This window comes from Gymnoscopelus braueri, assembly GCF_963280865.1.
Source record: "Gymnoscopelus braueri genome assembly, chromosome: 24".
Lineage (NCBI taxonomy): Eukaryota > Metazoa > Chordata > Actinopteri > Myctophiformes > Myctophidae > Gymnoscopelus > Gymnoscopelus braueri.
In genome coordinates, this window is record NC_137626.1 from 7,652,284 (window position 1) to 7,677,458 (window position 25,175).

The 25,175-nt window shown below is 40.5% G+C and overlaps 1 protein-coding gene across 1 annotated transcript; it reads right to left on the minus strand.

Moving 5' to 3' along the window:
- Positions 1-5,264: 5,264 nt before the first annotated feature.
- LOC308080415 (scavenger receptor cysteine-rich type 1 protein M130-like) lies at positions 5,265-25,175 on the minus strand. The gene is made up of 18 exons (XM_080422261.1): positions 24,985-25,175; positions 20,103-20,135; positions 19,544-19,849; positions 19,151-19,453; positions 18,305-18,610; positions 17,919-18,218; positions 17,285-17,596; positions 15,326-15,625; positions 14,465-14,698; positions 11,887-11,919; positions 11,488-11,787; positions 10,405-10,710; positions 10,001-10,318; positions 8,800-9,105; positions 8,416-8,718; positions 7,769-8,098; positions 7,302-7,399; positions 5,265-5,693 (listed from the first exon to the last, which is right to left on the minus strand). Exons 1-18 carry the CDS (start codon positions 25,028-25,030, stop codon positions 5,568-5,570), a joined length of 4,260 nt encoding a protein of 1,419 aa, XP_080278387.1. The 5' UTR covers positions 25,031-25,175; the 3' UTR covers positions 5,265-5,567.

The window sequence follows — 25,175 nt, forward strand, 5'->3', positions numbered from 1 at the left end:
AGACAGATCCTACGTAACCTACATGATATATGTGGTGGCTACCATTGAAATTGCTGTACTCATCTCTAGTAAGTATTATTGATTGCACACGTCGTGTGTGTGTGTGTGTGTGTGTGTGTGTGTGTGTGTGTGTGTGTGTGTGTGTGTGTGTGTGTGTGTGTGTGTGTGTGTGTGTGTGTGTGCGCGCGCGTGTGTGTGTGTGTGTGTGTGTGTGTGTGTGTGTGTGTGTGTGTGTGTGTGTGTGTGTGTGTGTGTGTGTGTGTGTGTGCGCGCACGTAGTTTGGAAGGAAGTAGGAACAGGAACAGTTCTTGTACTTACCGTGGACAACCTCGCCATGTCCAATCAAAGTCCAAAGGAGCTTGTTCTCATAAATATTGACATTATCCAATGCAGAATAAATTAAACTAAATACTTTGTAATACTAACTATTCTGGCCACGAACTGATACCGCTTCTTTATAAATCACACTTGATAAATCAAAATCATGACTGACCTGGATTTTGTTAGTATATGAAGTTTATATTTTATTTGCCTCTTTAAAAGAACAGAGCTGTTTACTGGGAGTGCTTTTGGGATGCATGTTCTTTCTTATCTCTTGTTGTCTGTATTTTATTTTGTCTTTCTTTTTATTTTTGGGCGGTGAAACCGCCCCTATAAGTGAGGTTTGGATATTTGTACAACAAATCCTGCGCTGTGATTGGCCAAAAATGTACAAAAATGTACAAAAATGTACCCCGCCTAACCCTGCACCGTGATTGGCCAATCACAGTCTATTCAGGACTGTGATTGGCCAGTGTCACATGACACATGTTCATAGCCCTATATAAGAAACCATAACTTGAAAAAAAACATAAATATGTTTTTTTTGGTTTCTTCCAACATAAAGAGTGTTTCAATAAATGTATTTCTTTTTTGTACATGATTGGTTGACTCCATTCAGTATTGTGATTAGCGAGCAAGACACCGCCCACTTCACACAGGGTGTGATTTTTTTTGCTTTTACCCGTTTTCTTCCCAATGTTTTAGTTGTATTAGTACCAGTTGATTCCTCCCCACACACATTGCTATGTGTTGTCAGTGCTGTTGTATCCAACTGACTCTGACTCTGCCAGTGAGGAGCCCCGACTGGGAGTTAGAGCCATCCTCCTCATGCCCAACAATCCCCGCTGACAGTCCCTAGGAACACTACGCATAGGAATATGCGTAGTGACAAACATCACCCTCCCTGTCTGGCTTCCCTCCCCAGAACACAGGCCATTTGTGTCCGTATAGACCAGGGGTCCTCAACAACAAATCTTGAAGGTCCACAAATACGTTTTTGAATCAGGCTAGGGTCCGCACATGCGCGCGCGTGCATGTGCCCCCCCCCCCCCCCGCGGATTTCGGCAGATTCGGGTACTTTTCCACCCGTTTTTGGTTACTTTATTTCGGTTTTAGGGTTAAAAAAAAAGTTTTATTTATTATTATTCTTTTTTTTATTATAATTTTCCCAGGGTCCGCAGAGAGGTGTCCCGTGGTCCGGTCATGGACCGCGGTCCGCCTGTTGAGGACCCCTGGTATAGACCCTCGACAAAGGCTGCCCACTCACTTAGAAAACTTAAAATGGTATTCTGTATTTTCTCTGATATTTTCCATTGCCTGATTATTATTATTATTATTGTTATTGTTATTGTTATTATTTCGTGTTTTTTTTTTTACTTTTCATTGGTTGGGCAGGATGCTCATTGGGGTAGGCTCTGACCCCCATCCCCCTCCCAAGAACCGGCCCTGAATCATCAGTGAGAAGGAACAGTTACAATCACAGGCCACATCACAGGCCACATTTCATGTCATAAGTAGGAAGAAAAGAGGACCTAAAATGCTCCATTTAGGGACCCCACATATTAACGAATGAGATGAGGGCATGATATCATTCTCACCACTTGTTCTCTGCCCCCCAGATAAGACCTAACCCAGATCAGATAGTTAAATGTCCAAATGGTAAATAAATGCTAATAAATGCATGCTAGCTCAACTGTAATTCAGCATTGTGACAATTCAATGCAATCATTTTGCCCCACAGTTAATGGATTGACCTTCAGAATCTACAAACCCAACTACCACCGGACATCAACCACCACCACCACCACCACCACAACCAACCACAACAACAACACAGACACACCATTCTGCAACCAAAACCTGTACATGTTTTCATTCTCAGCTGGCATTTTATGGGATGTCATATTAGTGGTGACAGGGTTTGGAAAGCTCTCCCTACTCTGTGGCGAAACAGGTTCGAACGATTCTGGTTTTAATCGATCCATCCCTCGTTGTTCATCCGCTTATCCAGGGTCTGGTTCTATTCGATCCATCCCTCGTTGTTCATCCGCTTATCCAGGGTCTGGTTCTTATCCATCCATCCCTCGGTGTTCATCCGCTTATCCAGGGTCTGGTTCTTATCCATCCATCCCTCGGTGTTCATCCGCTTATCCAGGGTCACATATGATTCCATATAATTCCAATGGCATTGAAGCCAACAGACAAGTCACACAAAACAACTACTATAATTCCAATATAGCCAGCATACAAGTTACACAAAACAACCTATATCTTAGCCCATATAATTTAAATAGCATTGCAGCCAACAGACAAGTTACAATAAACAACTACATTGGAGACAACTATATTATGCATACACACAGAGAATCATATTCTGAGACTAGACTAGATATTGGTGGAGAAACATTCACTATACGTGAATCATATCAAAGAGAGGTGATTTTAGAAAGAGATTTCCACAACCAGATAGCATGGAGATGAGGAAACCTTGTATGTCCAAAACCATTCATTTGTTTTATCATTATTTTTAAAATAGTGAAAATACCCAAGCTTATAGATATGCTATTTTAACAACTTTTGTGTGACACTCCTGTATGAACTACTAGTGAATTAATATATGAAAAAACTAAAAGTTGTAAAAACAATTGAAATTCAATCAACAGATCACAAATGAAGCCATAATACATAATTATGTAGCCTACCATGAAATTACTTGAATAATAAAATATTCAATGTTTTTGTACCAAACAGTAATGTGATAATTAATGTGTCTAGAATGTCTTGCGTAACTATGACGAGCTAGTACATATTAACAGAGCTGTTAAAACAAGATACACACATATCATTGCCAATAATGTAACAATGCTGTAATCACAGGTTGTGAAACAAGCCATCATGGGCTCAGGGGAATTATCAATCTGGGAGTGAAGTGTAGACATGCAATCTGTATGATATTATTGGTTTGTACTAGATTCTTATGTAATCCATGGGTCTTCAACAGGGGGTCCGTTACCTCTAGAGGGTCCTGAGCAGAGGGGCCACCAAATCTTTGTAAATTTACTCTGTACAATATGTACTCTGTACAGGTTGTGTTTTATATTTGTTGATGATATTGTATTTTGGTGTTATTTTTATGCTATGTTGATAAATACATCACTGCAATGGAAACAAGTCCTCAGGACGTTTTGTGTTATCCTTTTAGCTCTAATGTCTGACTGTACCTTGTGCTGTTTACATTTATGTCTAATAAAGTATTCAATCAATCAATCAATCAATAACTATATTCCTTTTTTTCATTAACCACTTGAACCCTAGCTTACCTATTCTGAGGGGAACATTCCCCGAAAATAGCCCATTGTAGAATGGCTGTTTTTGGCAAAGAGGTTTGATGTAGAGGTGGAAAAGAGCTGACCAAGTACAGAGCCAAAGGTCAAGTTTACTAAGTATTGAGGGTTTAAGTGGTTAAATGTCTGGAAACACACAAATATGATGCATAAACAAACAAACATTTCACAGCACTGATGATAGTGCTAATCTATGAAGCTGTCTATGAAAAAGTTGAATCTGCAACACACTTTTATACAATTTGTACTTTTATATAGATATATATCATGTTTATTTTATTTTAAAGTGAAATAGTGTCTTTGAGCAAGGCACTGACCCCCTAACTGTTTCCGAAGAGCAGGTTGGAGCCTTGCATGGTTTCCTCCGCCGTCGGTGAGTGAATGGATGAAAGCAATCCAGTTTGTAAAGGGCTTTGGATAAAGGCACTACATAAATGCATCGTTTACCATTATAGGTCACGTATAGTCAGTGGTGTAAAGTAACTAAGTAGATTTACTCAAGTACTGTACTTCAGTAAATGTTTTAGGTACTTTTACTTTACTGGAGTATTTCCAATTTTCTAACTACTTCAGCCCTATTTCAACTTTGACCATTTGAGAATAGCTGATCTACAAGCTCACAACGTGTCGCAATTGTCACGATCACGGCCCCTGTTGTGTCCATGATGTGACTGTTTAGCCACTGACTGTGCCGATCTGCCCCTTCCTTGCCCTGCTCTGTTTTCCCCTCAGCCAATCTCCATATTACTCTCCCTTCTACCTGAGGCCAGGACTCTGATTGCCCTGAGCGCTGTCACCTATGAGGACCAGCTGAGCCTCGTTGGGTGATGAGCTCCAGTGACTATTTAAACTCTGTCTTTGTGTTTTCTCAGTGCTGCATGGATCTTAAGTTAGTGTCTTCTATGTGCCGTGTATGGAGTATGGCTTACTGTTATCAAGTAATGTCAAGTTTATGTGATCTTCATCTCCTGCCTTTGTTTGAGTTCTGAGTTTGAGTCCCTGCACTTGGGTCCCAACACCAGTTCCTGACAGCAATGCAACGCATTGTGAGCTTGTAGATCTGCTATTTTCAAAAGAGCTTTCATACGTTTTATACATAATGAACTTATGAAATGGGACATTATGCATAATGAGTGCATTTAATTTTGGTACTTAAAGTTTATTTTGATGCCAATACCTTTTAACCTCACTCCGTCAAATGGAAGAAGCTTGCGACACACATTTTGTTTCACAGCGTACTTGCATCTGAGACTCCGGGCGCAGAATCGATGACAGACGGAGTTTCATTTTTTCAAGCTACTAGGCAGGTGATTGGATGATCCCGCCCCTAGCAGCCGCTGATTGGTTCGTATGCGCAGCGGTTCGGGCAGCTTTACTCTGTGAGCAATCCCAGACCCTCCTTCCTGAAACCAAATGCAAATGAGATTTCCGGAGGGAGGGGGGGTTTACCAGGCTAAATACCTTTGTACTTTTACTCAACAAAATGTTGAATACCGGACTTTTACTTTTAACAGTGTTTCTACATTGCAATATTGATAGTTTTACTTAAGAAAAATAAATTTGAGTACTTTTTCCACCACTGACTGATTGATCGATTGAATACTTTATTTAGAAAAAACATGGAAACAGTACATGGAAGTACAATACAAGGTCCTCTAAACTGTATCGCTCATTAATGCACAATGGCTTATTTAAAATGAGATCCCCACGCACCCAAATCATGATGACATTTAAGAAAACACAGATATACACTACTATGCACAAGTATGCAGTCATACAATCAGCTTACAGGTTACTGTATGAAAAACAAGAAATTTGTACTATAAACAGTTCGAAGAGGAGGGGGGGGGGGGGGGTTATTAGGTCAAGTAATAGTTATGTGGCATTGGAGCCACTTGGAGTTACAGCTCTGTTTCCTGGACCCCCGCCTCTACATTTGACCCAACTTCAGCACCAGAACCAACGATGTCATAGTAATCCATCTCAATGTTCTCCACATCTGCACTCTTCTTCCCTCTGGTGGTGGCCTGGAGAAACACAGCAACACCCACATTTAACTTAAGAGGAACTGATCTGGCTCTCTTAAATCCCATTAAGCATGTGTCATTTTAGATTGTAGCTAAAAAGCATTATTTTATACTTTGGATATTCAAAAATAGCAGATTTACGAGCTCACGTGATCTTGTAGATCTGCTATTTTTGAAAAATCGTGAAAATGTGTGCAAATCTTTGAATATGTAAACTTTTTAAAGCTATTTTTTTTACTAAAATCTTTGCTTCTGGGGGTCCCTGGAACATCATATTTTTTTTTAGATGGGGGTCCGTGGCCAAATACATATAATTGGGGGTCCTTGACATGAAAAAGTTTGAGAACCACTGACCAAAGTTTTTGTCAGAAAACTGTTAGGATTTTGAAGACATTTGTAGAATCGGCCTCAGGTCTTAATGGGTTAAAGGATCTGATCTGGCACTCTTAAATAAAAAGCAGTGCAACTACTTCATATACATTTTGTCATTGAATAAGCAAGGGATAATGCAAGGGATAAGGCTCCGCCTCGGTGCATAATCACCCTGTCGGGCTTCAAATTTCAATAATGACCACCTCCCCATGCATTATCCCGCTTATTACACGGCTACTTAATAAATACATAAATACATTTACCCAAAAGTAACAACAAAACGAAGTATTTCCTTGCTTAGGGCGCGCTCCCACCGCACTTTTATTTTACCTCTGGGGCAGAATCTGCCAATGCATTGTCAATGTAAATGCGTGGATTCACGCAAGAGCAGATTTTTCCGCTTGTCGCGCAGACCTTGCGTTTATCTGCTTTCCGCGACTAAGCATAAAACTGCTGGAGGCAGGAGCCGATTTTCTCCCTCTGTCCAATCGGGTGAGTTGAAGGCGGACCGTCCCAAGTTTCAGGAAGCACCATGGTGCTCAAGGCAGCAGGCGGTGCGGGCTACGGGGACGGTCTTGAATGTGAGTGACAGGTGCGTCACAGCGTTTTTTTTAATCCGCTGGCTGCAAAAAACTGTGGCCGCGCACAACCTACGTTTAACAGCGGCCAGCCAACTCTTGGTGGGAGCGCGCCCTTACAGCAATGAAAGTATTCCATAAGTATTGGGCTGGGCGGAAAAGTTTGCCTCAGAAAACAAATGACAGTATTCCACAAGGTAACCAGAAAACTCACCCCAAAACACACTCGCCCCCCATTCTATATACCGCCGATTTCCCTGTAATACCGCCGGATTTGCCCCGGGGCGACTGTGTTTTGGGGCGAGCTTTTTGGTATTCCCCCGTTGTTGTGCCACGATAAACAAGGAAGTGCAGTGGATCACATAGAATCACTTTTCGGTTATTGCATCGTCTATTTCTCACTTCAAATGTTTTCAAAAACATTCTTGAGAGCAACGTTTAGTTGTAAATGACATTGGTTGTTTGTTTACATGGCTGTCATGTTGGATAAAGCATAAAACAAAGCAGCGCAGGTTGATATGAGCAGGTGCTCTGAGTCTCTGATTACAGAGCAGTCCGTTATAGAGCTCAATGGTCATTATCCAGAAATAATGACAGATGACTGACCAATCAGAATCGAGCATTCAACCAAGCCGTGTAATAAAGATGTATACGTTACCTTCCAGGTACAATAGAGGACTCTGATGAACAGCATCAACAGCAGCACCAGCAGCACTGCAACTGTAACTCTGATGATGTTGGACGTCACATGATAGACTGTGAGGGAAATAGATTGAAAACATAATATGTTTATTTGCAGTGGTGTAAAGTAACTAAGTACATGTACTCAAGTGCTGTACTTAAGTACAATTTTGAGGTAGTTTTTTCTTTACTGGAGTATTTCCAATTTTCTGTACTTTTACTTCTACTCCACTACATCTCAGAGGCGAATATTATACTTTTACTCCACTACAATTATTTGTACATTTTAGTTACTTTGCAGATATCAATTATTACATTATAAAAAATACATTAAACACTTTAGCTCTATTTTATGGCTGTTGGTTTGACAATAGCCGATCTACAAGCTCACGCGTCGTTTGAGTTTCACATGACCTTGAAAAGTTAATTTCACTCAGGTTATACCTGTGACGCTGAGAGAGAAGAGCTCGCTCTCAGAGGAGAAGTCGTGAGAAAAGACATGCAGCTGATACACACAGCTGTATTTCCCTTGGTGGGTGTGGTTCACTGCAGACAACAGGAAGCCGGCCGAGTGATTGACAGCTGGCTGGGTGTGGTTTTGCGTGGCGGCGGATCCAGTGAAGGCGAGGCGGAAGGAGCCTCCTGGGTACTGTGGCCGGGCGGAGCAGCCGATGGTGACGTTGGATCCCTCGAACACCTGCAGCCCCTGCTGCTGGTACTCGGAAACCCCGTCGACGGAGGGGGAGAAGGTGATGTTTGGCTTAAAAAGCAGACCTGTGACAAGATAGAGGGGATTGTGTGAAACAACTAATTTGTAAACGGGGAGGGACTGAGATCAAACCACAGTTAGAGAGTTACCCTTTTTAACAGAGCTTTTGCTTAGTTTCTTTATTTATCTCTATGCCTTAATTAGTTTCAAATCTACTTTTTTGCCTTTGCAATTAGTTTGCTTTTGTTTTTTAAACCCTGTAGCATTTTGAGATTTGCAAAAACGTAAAGTGTGTTGTATAATGTATTATCATTATTATTATTATTATTATTATTATTATTATTATTGTTGTTGTTGTTGGTGTCATTGTTTGTTACTGTACCTGAACAGATCACCTCCAGTCTGCCAGTGGACGTTGTCTGCTCTGCTATGATGACACACTCTTTCAGTGAAGACTCACTCCCAACACAGGAAGATTTAATCCACCATACAGGTTGAAGTTTAAAACCAGAAATAATTGCTGTTGAAACAGCAGAGCCACAGTCCAGCTGTCTACACACCACAGCTGATGATTTCAGGTTCCAGTCAGACCAACCAAACACAGGTGTCCACTCTCCTTGGTGTTTCTTCTCAAGTCTACCGATACAGTTGCTGGTTCCTCCCACCAGCCGGACATAATCAGACTCTGTTTAGAGGTTAATTAGTAAGCAATTAAAAAGTTATTAATTTCATTATAAAATAATATTCCAAATGTTTTGTCTTTTACCTGAGCAGGTGAGTCCAACAGCATTGTTAGGTGAGCTGCTGTTTCTTGTTGAGTTTGAGATTGTACAGTCCAGGAGAACAGACTCGTTGCCTTCACACTGGAACTCTGTGGTCCAGATTGGAGTCTCCACTTCTCCATAGAGCGCCACCTGTAGACCTGAAGGAGCCCCACAGCCGAGCTCCCTACAGACCACCTCTGCATCCTGCTGGTCAAAGTCACCTTCATCCACTGAGACCCACGACTGATTAGACTTCACCTCCACTCTGCCTGAACACAAGCTAGTCCCATTCACCAACCTCACAGTGTCTGGAGAGAGAGAGAGAGAGAGAGAGAGAGAGAGAGAGAGAGAGAGAGAGAGAGAGAGAGAGAGAGAGAGAGAGAGAGAGAGAGAGAGAGAGAGAGAGAGAGAGAGAGAGAGAGAGAGAGAGAGTATATAGAGGATACATTAATCCATTGTGGATGTACAGGTATATGTAATTCTAAACACATGTGACTGTTAGGTAGTTTTACTGCACTCCTAAACTAACAAAGAGAAAGACAATTAGATGTCTTTAGGTGCTTAGAAAAGCACTACTGTATATACATTGGAGATATTATTATTATTAATATAAAAGAGAAAGAAATTAGGACTCAGTGAAGCGGATATCTCCGCCCCCAGAGCTGTGTAAGTTGTGGGTTGCAGCCATCAGGACCTGAGAAAGCTGCCTGGGGGAATAGCATTTCTGCAACATACGGTTAAACCTAGCACATTCTTGGCTTCCCCTATTGTCAGAAGTGAAAGCGCTCTACAGGTGCCCCTCAACATGGAATTCCAATTTGGGTTTGACTGGATGTTGCGTTCATGTTACATGATCTAGTAGAGTATGCCCCTCCCACAATTTCTGAAGCCAATTACAGGCAAACATTATTATTCAGATGATGAGGAAATACGGTTATATAACCATTAGTGAGGACCACAATGGAAACAAGTCCTGGACTTTATTGTGTTATCTTCGATCATTTTGACCTGTACACTTGTCGTTGTGTGCTGTTAATACTTTTAATAAATCTAATCAAACCAATACCAATCTAGATATGAATTAATAATGTATGAAGTAATTAGGAACAAAATAACAAACTGAACACACACACACACACGCGCGCGTGCACACGCACACACAGACACACAGACAGAGTAATGTTATTGTCGAGATTGCATTACCTGAACAGATCACGCTCGGTGTACCTGCATTCCAGTGTGTCCTTGTTAAACTATAAGTCTCCATTATGACACACTCCCCCAGTGAGGATTCAGAACCAGTGCAATAAGGTGTAATCCTCCATCCAGATTGATGTGTAGGACCAGAGCTAATTTCTGTTGAAACAGCAGAGCCACAGTCCAGCTGTCTACACACTACAGCTGATGACTTCAGGTTCCAGTTAGACCAACCAACCACTGGTCTCCACTCTCCCTGGTGTTTTATCTCCAGCATACCAGTACAGTTACTGGTTTCTCCCACCAGCCTGACATCATCAGGCTCTGTAAAGAAACAAAGGAGTAAGCAGTAAAAAAGTAATATTTTCATTATAAAATAATACAAACCCAAACTATAGTTTGTCTTTTACCGGAGCAGGTGAGTTCAACAGCCTTGTCAGGTGAGCTGGTGTTTCTAGTTGAGTTTGAGGTTCCACAGTCCAGGAGAACAGACTCGTTGCCTTCACACTGGAACTCTGTGGTCCAGATTGGAGTCTCCACTTCTCTATAGAGCACCCCCTGGAGGACTGAAGGGGCCCCACAGCCAAGCTCCCTACAGACCACCTCGGCATCCTGCTGGTCAAAGTCACCTTCACACACTGACACCCACGACTCATTCGACTTCACCTCCACTCTGCCTGAACACAAACTACTCCCATTCACCAACCTCACAGTGTCTGGGGAGAGAGACACAGACAGACAGACAGACAGACAGACAGACAGACAGACAGACAGACAGACGATTGTAATTTTAGAGAGTGTGGAAATATGATGTGGGAGAAGACCGGCGGCTGTTCATGGCTACAGTGGAGTCAGCACTGCTGTATGGGCCCGAGATATGGACACTCACAGCACAGCAGGAAAGGGCCCTGGATGGAGTCTACACAAGAATGCTACGAATGGCACTAGGTGACACATGGGAGGACCACATCAGAAATGTGGAACTATATGGGGACCTACCACGGGTCACAGACAAGGTCAGAGAGAGAAGGATGGCTGGACTCTGCGTTAGGCACCCAGAACTGGTGGCAAGCAAACTGACACTGGGTGGCTTCCAGTGTCCAGGGCAAAGCCAGGAAAGGAAAGAGGCGTACCACCTACGTATATAAACTACTGTGCGACAGCAAAGCTAACAGCACTGCAGAGCTCAAGTCCCTGATGCTAGACAGGAGGGTTTGGAGGGCAACGACTCAGGAGTCCCGAGTTGGTGTTGGCTAGTCTGCACTCTTTATTAAATTGTATCAAAGTTTAGATGAATCCATTATAGATGTGTATGGACTCATCAGAGACAAGTTGTTTTACTGTACCTCTATATACATAGAAAGACAAATATAAAATGTTAAATGACCTCTAACATAAATAAATACATATGGAAATAAATAACTGAACATAAAAATGAACAATGGAACAAATAATGAATGATGGATAGATAGGGAGAGATGTCATTGTTTTACCTGAACAGTTCACCTCTAATCTGAGGGTGGCATTATCAGACTCTTCTGTTCCACACTCCCACAGCGATGGCTCTGACCCAACACAGTGAGATGTCATCCTCCAACCAGGTTGGTCTGTAAAGCTAGAACTATTTTCCGTTGAAACAGCAGAGCCACAGTCCAGCTGTCTACACACTACAGCTGATGATTTTAGGTTCCAGTCAGACAAACCATCCACTGGTCTCCACTCGCCCTGGTGTTTCATCTCCAGTATACCAGTACAGTTACTGGTTCCCCCCACCAACCTGACATCATTAGACTCTGTACAGAGATTAAGCAGTAAAAAAAAAAAACTTACATTATAAGACGTTCAAGACTGTAATATATGTTGAGGTTTTCTTCTTTCTTCTCTTTTTTTACCTGTGGAGTTCTGTGTTGGTTTAACCTGGAGAGCTGAGGAGAATAATTAGAGAATAAATCACTGTAACATGGAGCACATAAAATCATGTCCTATCTAATCCATACGGCACTCCCTCAGGTCGTCAGCGTGCATGTCGAGTTGAGAGTCAGACGGACGGTTCTCGAGATACGTGAAATACATACGCACACAGGCACAGACGAATTAATGGACAGATAGTGATTTTGAGCATTCATAGCAGGATATATATCCTACTATGAATGAATATCAGGTGAGGAAATGTTTCTAGTTGAGTTTGTTTGAGGTTCTACAGTCCAGGAGAACAGACGTGTTGCATGTCACACTGGAACTCTGTAATCCAGATTGGAGCCTCCAGTTCTCCATAAAGTGACCCCTGGAGGACTGAAGTGGCCCCACAGCCAAGCTCCCTACTGACCTACTGACCTCTGCATCTTGCTATACATTTGTCCCCCCTTTTCCCCCCCACTGTTATATACAGCACCTTTAGATTCATAAAATATTGCAGTTCATATTTTAGGCACTAATAAAAACAAACCCATGCATGCACCCATCACCCCTCCTCTGCTACTCTATGTGGTGTAACTTCATCTTATCTCACGTAGACATCAGCTTGTTGCCTGGAAACTACCAGTGACCACAGTCTTCCCACAGCTTCATGACGTCTCTAAAGTTGCACAACACAAACTGTCGATCGCTCAGTACCAACACCAACCTCCCATTCCTGACATTGAGACGGAGATTAAAAGATGAACAAATGAACCTGACTTGAAAGTCTAATGCTCATTTTATGATAATAGAAATTCAAGGATTTTTCATGACTATACTAATTAAAGAAATAAATGAAGAAAGATGACGAATGAATATAAGCTTAAGTAAACAAGGGTACCATCTTCGTGTACAGAAACGCAGTATAGATGGTACAGCATGTTATAATAAGACCTGAGATCAGCCCTTTTGCCACAGCCAGTCTAGAAACGGAAGCCCATGCTTGGCAGAGTGCCAACGACCAATTCTACAGAACTGATCAAGGATGTTTAGAGTTAAAAAAAAAAAAAAAAAAAACATACACTCACTGTCCTCTAACCATTGAGACCTGAGGCCGATTCTACAAAATGCCTTCTAAGTAGTTCTCAAACCTTTTTTGTGCGAAGGACCCCCAAAATGATATGTATTTGGCCACGGATTTTATAGAAGACACATTTAAAATCGGCCTCAGGTCTTAATGGGTTAATCAAATGGGTGTCTGTGGACTAATGCATATCAAACTAGAGGTACTTTTACTTTACTTGAGTAATTCCAATTTTCTATACTCTTACTTCTCCTCCACTACATCTCAGAGATACATACAGTATATATGTGCAAATACTTTTACCCCACTACAATTATTTGAAAACTTTAGTTACTAGATTTTGATTATTATTACAAAACATGCATTAACCACTTCAGCCCTACTTAAACTTTGGCTATTTGAAAATAGCGGATATACAAGCTCACAACACGTGATGTGACGTGCTATGTGCTTGTAGATCTGCTATTTTCAAAAGATTTTAAATGTAAAAATGTAGACATATGATAACTTGTGAAATGGGACATTCTGCATAATGAGTATTTTTTACTTTTGATACTTTAAGTATAATTTGATGCCAATAGTTAGTACATTTTGATTACCAGACTTTTACTCTTCACAGAGTGTTTGTGCACTGCAGTATTGATACTTTCACGTAAGTAAAAGATGTGAGTACTTTTTCCACCACTGCATTTGAGAATTGCTGACTTAACCAATGCTGAAGAGCATCAAAACAGATGTACTGTTGATAGCGGTGCCAGATCAGGGCATGTTTACTCGGTTACCCAGGCAACCAGATAACAATCTCTGAGGCAGCAGCAGCTGAGAGGTTTTCTGCACTTTCCCCCCCCCCCTACACATTTACCTAGGTCAGTGCTTCTCAACCTGTGGGTCGGGACCCTACATGTTTGTGAAGTGGCAATTTAAGGACTTTTAAGACCTTTTTAATAGGCTACCTCAAAAAAAAGAAAGAAAGGAAAAACACCATTACTGCATCAAAAGTAATCAACACACTATACTATAAATACCAGTCAAACATTGGCCAAATTGTAAAATAAGAAAGCGGAATTTGTTTTTTTAAATAGCCCATCTACAAGCTCACAACGCCGCGTTGTGAGCTTGTAGATTGGCTATTTTCACAAAATATATCTGTGGAACCGAGTCAAACTAAATATAATGCATCAACTCCTACAATTCCAGGTGCTTGTCAGGGTCGGGGGTCCCCAGTTCAAATATGAATATTTTGGGAATCTCGGCCTGAAAGGTTTGGGAACCCTCGACCTAGGCAACCAGATAAAAGTCTCTGAAATCAGGCTGTAGGCAGCAGTAGCTGAGAGGTTTTATCTATAGATACTGTAGATAGATAGATAGATAGATAGATAGATAGATAGATAGATAGATAGATAGATAGATAGATAGATAGATAGATAGATAGATAGATAGATAGATAGATAGATAGATAGATAGATGAAATTAGAGACTGTAAAGATTACTGTTATTATAGTTGTCACAGGACGATGTAATCCTCCATACAGGTTGAAGTGTAGAAGGAGAATTAGTTTCTGTTGAAACATCAGAGCCACAGTCCAGCTGTCTACACACTACAGATGAAGACTTAAGGTTCCAGTCAGACAAACGAATCAGCAGTATCCATGCTCCAAAGCGTTCAAACTCCAGTTTACCAGTACAGTTACCAGTTACTCCCACCAACATGACATCGTCAGACTCTGGACAGAGACAAGAGAGTATGCAGTAAGTAATTAGTAATTACATTAGTTTCATTATAAAGTAATTTATTTTGTATTTTACCTGAGCAAATGAGCCCAACAATCATTTCTAACTTCACACCATGGTTCAAAATGAACAGTGGCTTGGGGCAAAATGCCCTTGAAAAAGGACCATATGCCTTCGAAAATAAATTAGCCATGTCCAACATAACACTAAACATCACAATTTCTACTTGTCTATCACATCTATTTTAACCAACAATGTAGCTCCATTCAGCTCTGGCTGTTGGTGCAGTGCATGTTGGGTATTATACTGCTGGTTCTGAAGCTAGTACCAATAAATAAATGATAGAAATATATAACAATCTACTTATAAATAAAATACCAAAGGCATAATTCATAGTTTAAAGAGAGAGAAAAAAACAGCAGACAATGCAACATACATACATACATACATACATACATACATACATACATACATACATACATACATACATACATACATACATACATACATACATACATACATACATACATACATACATACATACATACATACATACATACATACATACATACATACATACATACACTGTACATACATAGACTGTCAATGTCTTGTTTTACCTGAACAGTTCACCTCTAGTCTGACAGTGGAAGTAGCAGACTTCTTTATTCCACACTCTGTCAACGAAGACTCAGACCCAACACAATAAGACCTTATCCACCATACAGGATAAAGTTTAAAACCAGAACTAGTTTCTGTTGAAACAGCAGAGCCACAGTCCAGCTGTCTACACACTACAGCTGATGACTTCAGGTTCCAGTCAGACCAACCAACCACTGGTCTCCATTCTCCCTGGTGTTTCATCTCCAGTATACCAGTACAGTTATTGGTTCCTCCTATCAACCTGACATCATCAGACTCTGTGTGCAGAGACAAAAACATAATTGGCCCGATTCACTAAGCATATTTTGAACGTACCGGCATTTCCTAAATTAAAAGTCCTAAAATAAAGTTAGGTGTATGATTCACAAATTTGTATTTGTCTGTTAATTTTGTGGGAGGTCTGCTCTTTCTTAAGTCTGCTCTGAGGCTGACTTACACAGCTTGCGTATATGTCATTACCGTGCCTTAATCTTCATGAAAAATCTATTACGACAGTGCCAAATCTCAAATAAAATATTTATATGCCCAACATTTGTCAACACATATAAAAAAGAAAGGAAGAATATGTCAACGATCTATTGCTTGGATGCATATTATAGACATGATGCATTTAGAGCTGAATTATTAGTTCCCTCGGCGTGTTTACCATTTTTGCAATTGGGCTTTCATGCCAACTATCGTGCTAATGATTTATAATATTAACCACATCCCATGATGAGGATACTGTATGAACGCTGTGTCCATTACTACATTTCCAATTCCGATGTAGTGGAGGGTTTGTCCAAAGGACAGAATCCCCTCAGTAATAAAAAAAGCTCTAATCAAAATCATCAGATATTCCAGAAGCATCATCTTTTTACCTCGGCTAAGGTGAGTGAGCGATTGTTCAGTAGAAAAGGCTTATATAATGTCCATTCCAAGTTTTTGGTCGTGAAGTTAAACTTTGTAAACAAACTTTATCATTTCACGTGAGAGTCGGTTATTTAATTTATAAACGTTTAATCCACGTTATAAGCTTGTACAGTAGATCTGTCCCTTTTGGAGAGTTGCGTAGTTTTTTGTCTGTTTCCGGTCAACTTATATGGTCTTAAATGGGGCGTGGAGCAATAGATAATGGACTGTGGGGGACCATGAGACTGTTGATTGCTGGAGACTGTCTGCTGCTGTGGGGGCATTGGTCCCCTCCACAGATTGGCCGGCTCTGATGAGCCCTGTGACACAGGCAGTGGATTGGCTGGCTGACACAACCTGGCTCTCAAACATTGCTGATCAGAGAGAATCACTTCCTCTCTCCTTTCACCTCAAATCAAAAGTCTGTGTTTTCCTAACCTGCCTCTTAGAAAGACTGGGCCATGACCACCTCAGTTCTCTAGTTATTTGGGTTAGATTAGGTTTCCTTTGCATTTATTGTCTATTTTTGGTACTATTCCTGAATTTGTTTGTAATAAATATATATTCAATTTTACATTCCAATTGTCCTTATGCATTTTAAGTTGCTTCCCCTAAGCCTAGACTAGGGGTCGTAACAGTCGGTTTTTGCTTAGAGAAAATACACCCTCCTTGTCACTTTATTTACACGTTATTTACGACCCCCCCCCCTTCCCGGCCCCTCTTTCTCGTCTCTTCCCACTTTCCGTCATTAGCGGTTTCAGCGAGAAGAAGGAGAGAGGAGGGGGAGAACAAAAGTAAAATAAAAAATAAATAGGATTCTTTGTCCGAGGGACATTTTGTGACTGTAAGCCCTGTCCGGGTGTCGGCGGCAACCCATGCCTCAAAACAAGCACTTATTTTTCAAATGTACTGTTTTCTCAAATATGCTGTAAGATAGATAGATAGATAGATAGATAGATAGATAGATAGATAGATAGATAGATAGATAGATAGATAGATAGATAGATACATCATTTGTCTTTTACCTGAGCATGAGAGTTCAATAGTCATATTAAGTGAGGAACTGTTTCTTGTTGAGTTTGAGATTATACAGTCCAGGAGAACAGACTCGTTGCCTTCACACTGGAACTCTGTGGTCCAGATTGGAGTCTCCACTTCTCCATAGAGCGCCCCCTGGAGGACTGAAGGAGCCCCACAGCCAAGCTCCCTACAGACCACCTCTGCATCCTGCTGGTCAAAGTCATCTTCAAACACTGTGACCCACGACTGATTAGACTTCACCTCCACTCTGCCTGAACACAAGCTAGTCCCATTCACCATCACCAACTTCAGTGACTCTGGAGAGAGAGAGAGAGAGGGGGGGAGAGAGAGAGAGAGAGAGAGAGAGAGAGAGAGAGAGAGAGAGAGAGAGAGGGAGGGTTAATACAGGGCTAAAGTGACACTATCATGATTCAAACATGGCAAAGATGGCCTGACATTGTGGTATCAGGATGACAACCTATGATAACTGCACTGTAAGAACAGAAACCACAAGTCCTGTTAGCACGCACACACGCATGCATGCACAGATAGACAGACAGATAGATAGATAGATAGATAGATAGATAGATAGATAGATAGATAGATAGATAGATAGATAGATAGATAGATTTGTTTTACCTGAACAGATAACTTTCAGTCTGTCAGTGAAATCACCAAAATCCTTTAGTGCACATTCCCTCAGCGAAGACTCATACCCAACACAGGAAGATATAATGCACCACCCACGTTTACGTGTAGAACCAGATATCCTTTCTGTTGAAACAGCAGAGCCACAGTCCAGCTGTCTACACACTACAGCTGATGACTTCAGGTTCCAGTCAGACCAACCGTCCACTGGTCTCCACTCTCCCTGGTGTTTCACTTCCAGTTTACCATTACAGTTACTGGTTCCTCCCACTAACCTGACATCATCAGGCTCTGTATAGAGACGAGAGTCAGCAGTAAAAAAAAAAAAAGAATACTTTCTTTATAAAAAAAATGTAAACCAAGAGTGTGTCTTTTACCTGAGCAGGTGAGTCCAACAGCCGTGTCAGGTGAGCTGGTGTTTCTAGTTGAGCCTGAGGTTCTACAGTCCATGAGAGCAGACTCGGTGCCTTCACATTGGAACTCTGTGGTCCAGATTGGAGTCTCCACTTCTCCATAGAGCGCCCCCTGGAGGACTGAAGGAGCCCCACAGCCAAGCTCCCTACAGACCACCTCTGCATCCTGCTGGTCCAAGTCACTTTCACACACTGAGACCCAAGACTGATTAGACATCACCTCCACTCTGCCTGAACACAAGCTAGTCCCATTCACCAACCTCACAGTGTCTGGGGATGGAGGGAGAGAGAGAGAGAGAGAGAGAGAGAGAGAGAGAGAGAGAGAGAGAGAGAGAGAGAGAGATGAGAGATGAGAGATGAGAGAGAGAGAGAGAGAGAGAGAGAGAGAGAGAGAGAGAGAGAGAGAGAGAGAGAGAGAGACAGAGACAGAGAGAGAGAGATGAGAGAGAGAGAGAGAGAGAGAGAGAGAGAGAGAGAGACACACACACACACACACACACACACACACACACACACACACACACACACACACACACACACACACACACACACACACACACACACACACACATTTTTAATACAGCATAGAACTAGCAGCTCCTTTTTTACTATTGTTGTACATGCGTGTCTTCCTCTTTTTAACAAAGTTAAAAATATTTTTACAACAAATATTTTATAAAAACAAAAAAGATAGTGTTACAGTACTGTCATCATCATGATTGATCGATGGCTCACTCAGTAGATAGATCGAGAGATAGATGCAATAACAGACTTTAAACATTAATGATATTGTTGAAGTAATTGTTTTACCTGAACAAACCACCCCCAGGCTGGCATGGGATGTACCAGACTCCTTCGTTACACAATCTGTCAATGAGGACTCAGACCCTACACAAGAAGTTGTAGTCAACCACACGGGTCGATGTGTTGACCCATCAAGCCACCATTCTGTTGAAACAGCAGAGCCACAGTCCAGCTGTCTACACACTACAGATGATGACTTCAGGTTCCAGTCAGACCAACTAATCACTGGTCTCTGCTCTCCCTGGTGTTTCATTTCCAGTATACCTCTACAGTTACTGGATCCTCCCTCTAACCTGACACCATCAGGCTCTGTATAGAGACAAGAGTAAGCAGTAAAAACAAAAAGTACTCTCATTATGAAATAATATTTAAAACCAAGAGAATGTTTTGTATTTTTACCTGAGCATGTGAGTCCAACCGTCTTGTTAGGCAAGCTCATGTTTCTATTTGAGCCTGAGGTTCTACAGTCCAGGAGAACAGACTCATTGCCTTCACACTGGAACTCTTTGGTCCAGAAAGGAGCCCTCACTTCTCCATAGAGCGCCCCCTGGAGGACTGAAGGAGCCCCACAGCCTAGCTGTCGACAGACGACCTCTGCGTCCTGCTGGTCAAAGTCCCCTTCACACACTGAGACCCACGACTGATTCGAATTCACCTCCACTCTGCCTGAACACAAGCTAGTCCCATTCACCAACCTCACAGTGTCTGGAGATAGAGAGGGAGGGAAAGGGAGAGAGAGAGAGAGGGAGAGAGAAAAAGAGAGAGAGAGAGAGAGAGAGAGAGAGAGAGAGAGAGAGAGAGAGAGAGAGAGAGATATAGAGAGAGAGAGAGAGACCCCCCACCACCTGACAACATCAGACACTAGAAGAGAGTGAACTGTAAAAAAGTAATATTACTTTCATTAGAAGAAATCTTATACAATATATAATATATTTAGTAATCTGTCATTGTTGTTTACCTGTTGAGTTCTGTGTTGGTTCAGCCTGGAGAGCTGGGGAGTAACATCAGAAAATAACAGTGTCACTCTAACATGAAGTATATGGATCCTCTCTACCAATACAGCAGGTAGTTTATATGTTTAAATATGGGAGAAGATGTCCTTTATCTCTCCTGTTTTCTAGTATTTATTTGGTGTTCACAGGGTGGGAATGAGTTTCAATGTTCAAAGTGATTCCTTTGCACGGCTTGAAAGTGAGAAAATGTTGTTGTTTGTCACACAGCCAGAGTTTGTGGTAATTGTATTAGATAGTGTTGGCAGCTCTGACTACAAAGACAGAACCATCATTTACATAGAAAGCATGGCAGTTGTATGCCTCCGCAAACCATTTGCCGTTTACACCTATGTGTGTCCAGAATCATATAGTCTATGTAGGTCACAGAGACCTTGACCTTTGACATTTGATTACCTATTTCTAATCAGTTAATTCATCCTTGAGTCCAATTGTAAGGAAATTCCCTCCAGGCGTTCTTGACATATTGTGTTAACAATAATGCGACGGACAGACAGATGGACAACACAAAAACATAACGCCTGTGTGATACGCAATATTCCCTCAACTGTAAATATAAGGAAATGTATTCATTTTACGGATGAATCACAATGTTCAACTTCAATTAATGTTAAGTGCAACTGAGAACCCTGAAAAGCGCTCTTTAAATAAAGTATGTCATTATTATTAACAAAGCGTATGAAAAATGTTCTTCTGCTTGTTTGCTGGTACACAAAGCAATACAATAGTTTTCTATTCTGTGTCAGGTACAGTATGGTGCGTTGTTTTATGTAGTTAATGTCACATTGCACCTTGTTGTTTCCGTGTTGGGAAGAGGGGACTCCATGCACTAAGACAGTGGCTCTCAAAGTGGGGTCCGAGGGCCCCCAGTGGTCCTTTAGGGGTTCCCGGGGGTCCCCAGCAAAATTGTTTAATATAACAAAATCTAAATTTTAGCTTAACCACTTTAACCCTATACATATATAGGCTATTTGAAAATAGCCAATCTGCAAGTTCACACGTATTGTGAACTTGTTGATCTGCTATTTCTTTTAAAATTTGTATTGAATACTTTCTAATAATTTGAACCAAAAATTGCAGTACAATACTCAAGTTTAAAAAAATGTATAAATGCAACATATTGAAAGGATATTGTAAGCTCTGAAGATGAACACCAGAAGCTGTTTTTTTGTTGTTTGTTCTGTTTTTGTTTCTGTTTTTCTGTTTTCATAGTATTTTACATAGATTTTAGAAATTGTATTTCTAAATATTATTTGGAAAAGTAATAAGGGATAGGACTAGATAAGTTTTCAACTTCTTCCTATGCCCTTTTCGAACACCCCAGAGTTGTATTTGTTTTCCTATTTTTATATTTCTTATTTTTAAGTGTATTATGTTTATTTTATGTATTTATTTTGTCTTTTAACAGTGTTTGAAATAAATAAACAATCAAAAAATAAACAATCAAACCACGCAATGTATTGTATGTAGTTCCCTGGCACAAAATATCTTCAGACGGGGGGGGGGGGGGGGGAAGTCTACAGTCGAGATCTGTATTTATCTATTCTGTGTCAAAATAAACTGGGTCAGCCTATCCATTAAACACGACGCAGAAAAAAGCCACGCTGGTAACACACATCGTCTCTGTCGGGTGGAAACATCATTATGTTCAAAACTGTTACTTTTCAGGATTCAAATAAAAAAATAGCAAAAGTTAGCAGGTTGAGCTTATAGATCTGCTACTTTTGATATGTTTGTGTGATGCTGTCAAATGATTAAAATATGGAGGCCCGGCAGCAGCGATGTAGAGCATTTTAGTATATTAGGCTCCATGATAAGTTGTTTATGAATAAAATGCGACTAATGTGTGTACCATGCACCTGGCATGCACAACAACACAACAGTCCACACGGATAACAAGCTCAAACAACCCTAAAACACCCTAATGAATAAAATAAAATAAAACCGTTTCCACGGCTTAGATGATAATATTCACTCTACATACAAACATCACTCTACGTTGCTTGTACTTTTACTCCACTACAGTTATTTGAAAACGTTAGTTACTAGTTACTTTGTAGATTTTGATTATTATTACAAATCATACATTATAACCACTTTAGCCCTATATACATTTCGGCCATTTGAAAATAGCCGATTGACAATCTCACAATGTGATTGATTGAATTGATTGAATATTTTATTAGGCAAAAAATGTAAAACAGCACAGTTCCATTTAAAATACTTTGTCTAACAGGTCCGTTCATAAAAGTCCTTGCGGACTTGTTTCCAATGAGGGCCTTGATATTCAATTCATAGGCATATATAGTGGCACCACAGTTCAAATATCATTACAAAATAAACAGCAAAAAAAATAACACTATGTACAACAAAAAAAATAAAAAAGAGGGGGAAAAAAATATATATGTACAAGTACAGGGGGGGGGGGGGTCTGCTGTCTAACGGGAAAATGGTACTACCTACTCCTTTGGCCTCCTGAATTTTTTTTAAGGCTCTTTTAAATGTGACGCATTGTGAGCTGCTATATAGATCTGCTATTTTCAAATGAGTTTTATAAATTGTATACATTTGAAAACTTGAAATGGCACATTCTGCATAATGAGTACTTTCTACTTTTGGTACTTTGGGTACATTTTTATACCACTACTTTTGTACTTTCCAGACTTTTACTTGTAACAGAGTAGTTTTACTCTGCAGTATTGATATTTTAACTTAAGTAAAAAAGAAAAATAGTGCTTTTCCCACCACTGCACAGTATAAAAATTGCATATCTACAAGCCAATAACATAGTGGATCTATGCCACACACCACTGCTGCCACAGCGGGCATGGTGCCACAATGCAACTGTAAACAACAATAAATACAATACAAAATAAATGAAACCAACACACAACTAATGCCACAAAACAACACAAAACATGTAGATTCTGGAGGTTGAATGTGTCAGTTAACTTTACACATTTTATAGCTGCACTATACGTAACTTTCCTCTTCTACCAATTTGAACCTGGTTTCCTGCGCAAATGCTGACACCTTTATCATTGAGCTAATAGAGCCGGCCTGCTTGCTCAGGGGATAAATTGAATCTTGACCATCAGGTCAAAATTCATGTCAGATCCTGTGTCTAGGTGAGACGTGACCTTTGACACGATCTAAATGTCTCAATAGAAGAGCATTAAGACAAAATACAACCACCCCAAATTGTAAAAGTTATATTGTATTAACATACTCTACCATACAGATTGGACAAAATGACATTTCATTCATAAAAAAAAGGTTACATACTGTAGTGCCGTTTAAGTTAATATTATAAATAGGCTACACCCCAGCTCTAACACACACACACACACACAATAAATAAATCAGTGTTGTTAATGCTGTTTTCTTTTTGGTCATACAGTATGATCAATGCATGCATGCACACACGCGCACACACACACACACACGCGCGCGCGCGCACACACACACACACACACACACACACACACACACACACACACACACACACACACACACACACACACACACACACACACACACACACACACACACACACACACACACACACACACACACACACACACACACACACACACACACACACACACACAGCAGTGTCTTTCTAATAAAAAGCACCAGCAGTTAGTAAATGTGTTTTAACATCATGTGAGTCACTGTTTCTCAACTTCTGGGCAGGGGCACCAGCACTATGGGTCTATAACTCTGAGAGCGTACTAATGGAATGTTTTTGTTTTTGTTTTTTCTTTGGAACCCCAAACTACACTGTAAAATTATCTGTTTTAATTCAACTAGAGTGTACACAGGCCCATTTGGTTCCATGTGTACACTCTCAGAGTTACAGACCCGTAAGGGTTAATTTGGAGAGATGGAGGACCCCAGACCCGATGTTGAAAACAAGTGATATAAGTCATGGTTCTCTGAGGTTTCTGCCGTCAACCTGTCCTTTATTTACTGAAACAGTAGGCACCTGTAGCCTAGACATTTTGGTGGTACAGGGTCTTGCTCAAGGGCACTTGAACAGTAACTACTAGGAGGGGGGGAGTTTCTCATTCTCTTCACCACTCAAACAAGTTGACCTTCCATTCACCGGCCTCGCTCCAAGCGCCTGCTGCTCATAATGACACCCCAGAATCAGAGGGGGGGGGTCCAGATGATAGTGAACGTGAAGTGACAATTTAAGGACTTTTAAGACCTTTTTAATACCTCAAAAAGAAAAGAAAAAGACCATGACTGCATCAAAAGTAATCAACAAACTATACTATAACAATTGGCCAAATTGTATAAATGTAATAATAATAATAATAATAATAATAATAATAATAATAAGTGTAATAATAATAATAATAATAATAATAATAATAATAATAATAATAATAATAATAAGTGTAATAATAATAATAATAATAATAATAATAATAATAATAATAAGTGTAATAATAATAATAATAATAATAATAATAAGGGTAATGATAATAATAATAATAATAATAATAATAATAATAATAATAATAATAATAATAATAATATTATTTTCACAATATTTATCTGTCGAACCGAGTCAAACTAAATGTAAAGCCTCAACTCCTACAATTCCAAGTGCTTGTCAGGGTGGGGGGTCCCCAGTTCAAATATGATTATTTGTGGGGGGTCGACAGCCTGAAAAGGTTGAGAACCACTGCTTAATTACACCACTGGTAATGTCTATAATGTCTTGAGGTCACATCGGTGGCACACTGTACGAGGCCTCCCAATAAATGTAAAAAATAAACCACATCAATCAACAATTATGTCAATAAAACAGAGTCGTACCTGAGCTCCAGACCAACACGGTGAACAGCATCAGTGTTTGAACCATCTCTGAGGATCCAGTCACACTTTAGTCTGAACTACAACTCCACTGGAGACTCTCTGACTAACAAATGTTGTTGTTTTTTTTTGTCACCTCAGCTCTCCTTATGCAGCCGATACACACGTTCTCATTCTATTGAATGGGCTTGTTA